The 8,673-nt window shown below is 43.0% G+C and overlaps 1 protein-coding gene across 1 annotated transcript in view; it reads right to left on the reverse strand.

Moving 5' to 3' along the window:
- Positions 1–3,309: 3,309 nt before the first annotated feature.
- Positions 3,310–8,673, reverse strand: part of ERP27 (endoplasmic reticulum protein 27) — a 25,601-nt gene continuing 20,237 nt past the window's right edge. The window contains exons 6-7 of the mRNA XM_044455180.1: positions 6,198–6,395; positions 3,310–3,445 (exon numbers count right to left, since the gene is read on the reverse strand). Of these exons, the coding sequence (XP_044311115.1) occupies positions 3,398–3,445; positions 6,198–6,395 (246 nt within the window). The 3' untranslated portion in view covers positions 3,310–3,397. The remainder of the gene's footprint in view (positions 3,446–6,197; positions 6,396–8,673) is intronic.

Genomic DNA, 8,673 nt, shown 5'->3' on the forward strand with positions numbered 1-8,673 from the left:
TAAAGAAACCTCTCATCCTTTATAATATTTCTGTTATTTTTCCTGTGGTGCTGAGCACCACCTGAAAGAAAGACGTAAGAGTGCCAGTGTAGTGTACTGCTTAAGTACAAGACTGGGATGCAGGCGACCTGGGTTCTAGACTCCACTCAGCCATGGAGCTCACTGAGAAATTTGGGCCAGTCACAGACTCTCAGCCTGATCTACCTCACAGGGATGTTGTTGTGAGTTTAAGATGGAGAGTAAGAGGAGAAAGTGAAAAAAAGGCAGGATATAAGCATAATAAATAAAAAGTAGGCAGTACCTTGTTGCTCTTGACCCAGTGAAAATGCATGGCTCTTGGGCTTCAGGTTTGCACCCACCCAGTAGAACAGCATATGGCACTGACAGTACATGAAAAATACAGAGGAGCCATGGCAGCTGATTGTTAAGTAATGGCAAGGAAGAAGACTGGACAATACACTGACTCTTTTGGGGAAATTATAAAAATTCACATCTTTAGACTTTGGGAAAGATCCAGAATGTCTGAAGTATCATAAGTTTAGATAAATAGACATGCTGATTAGTTACACAAATCCCATAGGTATGGAGAAGGTCAGTTTGAAATGCTGGGTTTAGATAATGAAGATTTAATTAAGAAAGAGTTTTTGTTTTCTGTGTTGAGTGGACACAAACATCAGCAGAGAATTGCAGTGGAATGATTATCTAGCCCTTCCAGGCACAGATGTTTGTGTGCGCCTGTGCATGTTGCTAGGTGTTTTTCAGGGTGGTGCATGCGTGTTCCGCTTTGCTAATCCCAAACAGAGCAGAAACTAGCCTTCAGCCCTGCCAAAAGCTCACAATGGATTATTCAACTTCACAGCTCAGCTGTAGGAAATGAAGTTTTAGATGAAAAACAGAAGTTAACAAGAGACAAAACGAGGCCCCAAGAACATGTGCTTTGCAACATACCACTTTTAAGGACAGAGGCCCCATTACTTTAGAGGCGCTGGCAGCACTGTGCATCTCATCCCCTTGGCTGTCAAAATGTAAGCACATGCTGCCCCGGATGACTCCAGGCTTCAGGAACACCGGCTAAACAGGGCAGAAGAACAAGCCTCACCTTTCACTTGGGGCCTGTCTCAGGTGGGGATGTTCTGTGGGTTTGCTGCTCTGCAGCACTTGCAAGACCCCTCAAGGGTAAATCCCTTCCTTAGAGACAATGCAGCGACTGTTCGATGGCAGTAACAATCTCTTGGGCCAGGAAGGGTGAGCCAAGAGTGAGGGAAGTTCCTTGGCACAGCTTGGAGGGATGAATCAGCGAGAAGGATTGCACTCTTCTGCGAAAGCTCCTTCCATCTCCATTCTCTGCCACACACAGGTGGGTCTACCCTGGCAGTCCACCTTCCCTTAACAGTCTGTACTTCATGTACTCTACTTAAAAAACAAGTGCTAGTCATCATACAAAGTCAAGCCTTTCCATAGAAGATGCACTTCGTGCTGTGTTCCAAAATACTAATGCATCCAGGCATAATGTCAAAGGGCACAGACCAGGTTCTATCACTGTAATAGTTTCCCTTATCTGAACATTAGCAGGTCCTTGAACAGTTGCTGCCTAGTATCTGATCTCCCCTGCTCAACCGGACACTGCTAGATACCATGATGAAAGACATGAACGATCAGGAGCTTGCCACATTTTCTTCTCCTTTTACTACTAGGAAATGACTAGTTTTGCGCATCGCCTCACTATCCCGTAAAGAAAATGTTCTCATCTCATTTGCTTTGCTTAGCCAATGTTCTCTTATTTGGCCTGTCTCCACACTTCTTTTGCTTTTGCTCTCTTTGCATTTCATGTAAGCCTGAAAGTAAGATTTATTTTTGAACTGCTCCCTTTTGTATGCTGACTAGCACCATAACAAATAATAATCATGTTTAAGACACAACTCATCATTCAAAGTCACTCTTCCACAGTGGCTTCCTTGAAAGAGTTATGCTTTTGGAAAAGGTTGTGTCTGAACCTGCACCTCTTGTTGCATGTGCATTCAAACCAGACTGTCAGTCGTGGTCCCAACTGAACTTCGATGACAGCAGCCCATTGTTATTAAGAGAGTGGAAAGTGGCTAGAGGCAACTTCCCGTACGGCACAGCACACATTTATTTAATCTAGTTGTTTCCTCAGGTCGCACAAGTTTATAACATAAAATGTAAGAACCTGAAAAATCTGTTTACCAGAGGTAAATGTATATAATGTATATAATAGAATAAATGTATATAATAGAAAAAGAATCCCTTTTTCGAACTGCCTTTAAATTTTAAAAAGCTCTTGCTTGTCTCCAAAATTTGCACTTATTTATTCATCCTTCTTTAGGGATGCTGGGCTTTCTGTTCATTTTAAACTACAACAATGCTGAACATGTTCAGTTTCATCTGTACACTCATGAAAAATTGTGATGAGTTATTTGAAACTGTGTGTGTGTGTGCGCACGCGCATGCAGGACCTTGAAAAATCTTTACCATTAGGAAATACTTGAGGATGGTAAGGACAGAAAGAACACCTCCAGACACCTCCTTTGAATTAAATTAATGAAAAAAATAGCAAAATGGTATGCATAAAATCAGTGCTTTTTTTGTAAAAAAAAAAAAAAGGTGCTGGAACTCACGTCCCCTCTGGCAGTAAGCACACACACCAATCCCAAGCTGAGCAGCAAGCAGGAGCAGAGTCCCAAGCAGCTATCTCTCACTATCAGATAGCAGACAGCAGACACAATAGCAGCCTGCAGGCACTATGTTAATGATGTTTGCTGCTGATCTGCTATGCCCAACCCAAAATCACTTCGTAAAATCAATTGAAAAAAAGGTGCAGGGAACCATGAGTTCTATGACAAAAAAACCCCTGCATAAAATCAATTCACTTGTAGTGAGTTGAAAAAGCACTGACATGAAAAGCATAGATAGGAAAGACCATGCCTCACTTCTCCAATCTGAAGGCTCGTATCACCTCTTTAGTGACAGACATAGAGGATGTTAAATGCAATAGCCCCCAAAGTACGCGAGAGCGTAAAGGCATGCCGGGTGAGAGGACTTGCCTGTGCCCACTTACATGACAGGCAATACTGACAACTGCCAAATCACCTGTCAACCCTTTCAATGCCACCACCACCACCCTTCTCATCCACTGCCACCAAGCCCCATCCTTTGCCGAAGAAGCACAGAGTTCTAATTACTGAAGCATAATACTGAAAAGAAGGGACTGCAAAATGGAAAAGATTATGTAAATATTTATGGAAGGACTGGGGAAGTATTGAACGCAGCTGACATTGTGTCAGGGGCCTTCAGACTATTGAGTTGCCATTCACTATTTTTCCACCAAAGGCAAATAGAATTACAGTGGACTGATGTTGTTTATATGCTTGGAATGGAGTCAGAGTTCTTCTTTGAAGGCCTTATCCTCTGGCTTAGGGTTTTCTTTCTGAAACAAAACAGAGCAAGGGAACCGCATCAACATCACGAGTTTTCATTGACCGATGAACGGGGGTGGGGGAAGATGAAATCCAGATAGCATAATCGGTGGCAACTAATCCTTTCCTCCTGGCATCTCTTACCCCATTTTACTTATACCAACATCTCTCAAGATTACTGTCTAAAAGCAGGAAATCTCTCACAAGCCATCTTTGTCTTGTAGGCACACTGACCTGGTCTGAATGTTCTAATAGGCCACAGTTTACAAAATGTGAGTTGTTGAGAAGATAGGTGGGAATGACCATTCATGTTCCATCCCTGGGCCATTTAGTGAATCCAGAACTCTGAACTGAACCCATCAGTACAGACACTGGATTGTTTGTCCCCCAGCAACCCATGGCTCTGCATTCAGATGTCTTAACAATGGGGCATCTCTAGGTTGCTTATCACAAAGAGCAGGTGGGTATGCAGGAAGCCACATGCACACAGAACACACATGCTTGGTCCTACTCGTCATCTGAATGATCCATGGTATGTTGACCATGGCAGACAATGGCATGCAAATCAGGCCACTGAGATAAAATAGCTGAAAGGCAAGCTGCCTGAATGTCAAGATTGAAGTCCTCTCCTTTTTCTGAGAAAGGCTGCAGTGCAGTGGCAGAGTATATCCTTTTCGTATAGGAATCCCAAGGCTCAGTCCCTGGCATGTCCAAATCAGTCTGCCCTGGAGAACTACTGACATGCTGTAAAGACAACACTGAACTAGATGGAGCAATGGTGAGGATGTGACTCAGGCCACTTCATCTGATCCTTTGAGATGGCAATTAATAAATTTAGTATATCACTGGGGGCCCAGAGGTGCAATTCTCATATTTCAAAAATCTGGACAAATATTCATTTTGTGTTCAATTCTCCTTATGGAAGGGCACATGAAAATACTTTAATGTCCTTGCACAACATGCCCTTGTGAGATCAGTCCCCTCTGAAGGGCACAAATGCTTCTGCTCACAAGTCTGAAAACCAAGGTTAGGCATAAATTCTCCATTCCAGTGCTTGAAAGTTGGTTGACAAACTAGAAAGAGCATTGCATGCGAGATAAGACTTGAAGGGTGTCCGCTTGACTGGGAGGTTGCCATTCCTTCAGGCTGCTGCTTCACTGGGATGCCTAAGAATGTGCATGTTGGTAGCCATGCAGTGCACAGCGCAGCTTCTAATGTGCTGAAGCACCAGCAGAGTTCACAGATGCTAAGCGATTAACTTGCACAATTACTCAGGTAAGCTGCAAAATGGTTTGCCAGTTTTTGTTAAAAGTCTTCTAAGCGTGCCCCAGTCAGAAATGCTTTAGGGCACCATTTGGTGTGACTGTTGTAACCTTCTGACCTTGAAGGATTACAGACATCCCAAAGAAGGCAGTCAAGGCTGACTCAGCGCTCCCTTGCCCTCCAGAACATTGAGGGCATGACCCTGTGCAAGTTCAGACAGACAGAAGGCCTACAACTCCCAGCATGTCCCAGCCAGCATAGCTGGCACAGGGGGAGGTGCCTTACTCCTTCCCTCCCTGTCCTCCAGAACACATCAAGATCTGAAGATGGTCCTCCGTCTCTGGAACCCAGCCAGCATGGAAAGAACAGTGCTGGCTGTGAAGGCAGATCCGTCAAGGTCAAGGCCCCATCTCTGATGCTGAAGTGCTTCTCCCAGTTCAAGCTGGGACCCGAATCTATACTGCGACAATGTCAGGTAGTAATAGGATTTTTGCTATTTTGCAAAATTGTGCAACCCAATTTGTACACTATATTCCAACCCCAGCATTTCAGGTTTAGGGGTTTTGTGCTTTTTTATGGGTGGGGAGGAAGCACAGATCTCTATAAACCCTCTGAGATGACAAAACATTTCAGAAGACGGAATTTTACTCTGATGATATTAGCCTCACAGGGCAAGTATTTCCACATAAGTGCTTTCCCCAGGATGAATGTGCATAGGGATTTTACAACCACCTTGGAGGAGATGCACTGCAGGTCTTAGCTGGAGCCAAGAGAAGATACAGGAGGAACTACATGATGACTGGTGCAATTGCATTGCTGCCATCTGCTAAGGGGTCAGAATGGCCTTAACATTCTGGCCTTAACATTCTATACAGACAATTCCAGGCATATGATAAACTTCATTATCTTTCCATTCAATGTGCATTTTTAAAGCAAATGGAAGTTACTTAGAAGGGGTGGGAATCATCATTACTGGCATCCCAGCAGGTGTTCAGGGGGAGTTTAAACTTTCCCTTACCAGATGCAGCCCTGATGTTTCAGACTAGGCTAAGGGGGAGACGGGTTCAAATCACCACTCAGCCGTCAGGCAGCCAGACACCATCTTGCAACTCACTTCCCAGGATTCTCATGAGGATCCAGTGGAAAATGGCCAAGAACTGTTACCATTGCCCTGAGCAACTTGGAGAAAAGTGTAGAACATAAGTGTATTCAATTAATTAAATGTGAGCATTGGGAGGAAATCAAATTGCTCTTAGGTAGCAGTGAAGAATTCCTCCTAATGCAAAACTGTATTTAACCTCTAATCTGGTTTGGGCCTTAATTTATTATATAGGACCCAAAAGGTGTGCTCTGAAATCCATGAGGTTTGTCACACACGACACCAAACCATGATAAGAGAAATTAGCAGAACATTTCCAGGCAGCAGATGGATGCGAAAATAGAGGTGCAAGCTGTGACTGGGGAGTCGAGGGGTCATTATGTGGTCACCTGGCCACTCACCTCTTGCATCTTCTGCAGGAAGTCATGGCAGAATTCCTTTACTGTCTCCACAGAGATCTCCTCCAGGGGCAGCACAGCCTGCTCCTCGTCAGGGGTGTGGTATGCAGCCAGGGCAGGCAACTGAGACTTCTTCAAGTGAAAATATGACATCACACGTTCATTGTTCTTTACATGGATGTCCACCCAGATAAAAAGAATCTACAATGAGAGAAAATCTAAATTGCAGAGATGTTCTCAAATGCTCATGCAGAGATTTAATATTATCACACAGATACAATGAAGAGAGACCAAAGGAGGTTCCTGCAGATAGAATGATGATGACGCTGGAGCAGAGCAGCCAACTTGCAAAAATCTGCAAGCACCTGAATCTTCATGCAGACGCTTTAGCTTAGGACTGGAGAACTTCAGGCAGAGGGCCCAAATTGAGCTCTGGATGGGCACATTCTCCCCACCCGCTTTTGCCCAACCAGCAGTTTTCTAGCTTTTGTGCCATTTTCTCCTGCTCTGAAAGGTTGAAATGCCTTTCTTAATGCTTTGGTCTTCTCCACCCAAGGTATTTATTGTTTGCTGGTCAGTCTGCGGGTGTGTTATACAAGGTCATCATCCCCAGGACTTCTCCCATTCTTTACAACCATTTTCATTGCTGTTTATAGATTAATGCAAGTGTGGTAATATCTAGATTTGATGAATGAAGCCAAATGTGACCCTCGTGTGTTTGTACAATTCTGCTATACTGCAGCCCCACATTGTGAATGTGTAATGGAATCCCTAGAAAGAGAGAGAAAGAGAGAGGAAAACAACTCCAGAAAATAAACACAGATGTAAAGGAGCCAATCTTAATCCTGCAAAGAATCCAGAAGCAAAAGCTTTAGTTTGCAGTATGGAGGTGGGGCAAAAACCTCAAGTAAAGCACTCCTTACTTACTAACAGTAAGAGTTTTGCATTACACTGAGCTGGTCTTCTTTGTATATTTCACTTCATCCATTTTGTCTCACATCCCTCACACTCACCCATCACTGGAATATAGCTCCCCAAGAGCTTCTCTGAAATTGAATCTGCTGCTCAGGTTGAAAGTGATTTAGTCCACCGCTGTTTTAGCGCCTCACAAGGTAGGGACTGAATTTAGAAACTCAACTTGGGTTGGAAAAACCCAAATTCACCATGGAAATATTTGTCATACTCTGCTGCCAATATTACCCTGTGCTAATAAGCTGAAACATTTGCATAAAAATAAATGTGTTAAAAACTTGATGCAAACTATTTCAATATCATATGCAAGTCTGCACTTTAAAATGAAGCATTCTATAATAATGTATTAAATAAAAACTATCAAAAATTCCTTAATGATATCTAAAATAATAATTCCCATAATTAGCAAACTGAATTGACTTATTCTGAAGGAAGTAAACCAATGCAATGAAACTTCTTAGTGTAAATACAAGTAATCAAAAGCTTATTAGTGCTTATTATTAATGCTATACATGCAAAGTCAGAAAGTACAGGAAGAGGATAGAACAAACTCACCCCTTATTACAACATAGCAAACCTGAAAGACCACTAGGGTTGCAAGCACTGGTCTGTCAAGGCCTGTTGTCAGGTGGGGACAACGATCACAAGACCAGGAACAAAGAGAAATCAGAAGTGGGGAATGCCCCCATTCCACAGACTGACAGACCTAAACCATGCTTTCCAAACTAGCCACAACCATGTACAAGAGAAGAATGCATTCAGATTTATGCATCTTCTTTTGTACAATTTTATCCTGTCTCCTTCATCTAAAATCTCCTGTCATGCAGGGAATATTTTGCTTTTGATCCTATGAAGCTAATTATCTTAATTATTTCCAGCTGGACATTTGGGCAGATTGTTCATCAAACTGGTGATAAAGAAATAGCACAGTGTGTGTAAAACATGCTTTCCAGGCAACTAAACCCAAAGAAGGGAGTGATTATTTGGACTGGCAGTTTAAACATTAATCCACTCCTGAGATATTTATGCATTCCAGCTCTGAATCTTCTGAACTGCTACATATCTCTTAATTTCTCTGATTCATCATGACTGCATTTGGCCCAAGGCTACATTAACTGTGATGCTAAGTTACAGAACACTCTAGTCTAGTCTCATTATCAGCAAAGCCACATCTTGAAAAGCAGTCTTAGTATCTTCTATCAGTCCTACTCCTTGAAAACTCCCACAGCTCAGAACACCAGTTTGTCTGATCATTGCGGCTGAAACAAGCCAGAGTGGTTTGTTGCAGGCAGGCACACGTGGCAGGTACCACAAGCTGCAGTGGCTTCTTTCAGCCACTGTGATCACACAAACTGGGTCACTGCCTATTTCTATATGCAAGGCGTGAGGTCTCATTTTAGCAAACTGGAAATGGTGATATATATATTTCAGGACTTCACCAACATGCTACCAATACCAGCTTGGCAGGAAGGAATCCCTCAGGTGCAGTTCCTCCATTTACCTGTAG

This window comes from Varanus komodoensis, unplaced genomic scaffold, assembly GCF_004798865.1.
Source record: "Varanus komodoensis strain SLA01 unplaced genomic scaffold, ASM479886v1 scaffold8, whole genome shotgun sequence".
Classification (NCBI taxonomy): Eukaryota; Metazoa; Chordata; class Lepidosauria; order Squamata; family Varanidae; genus Varanus; species Varanus komodoensis.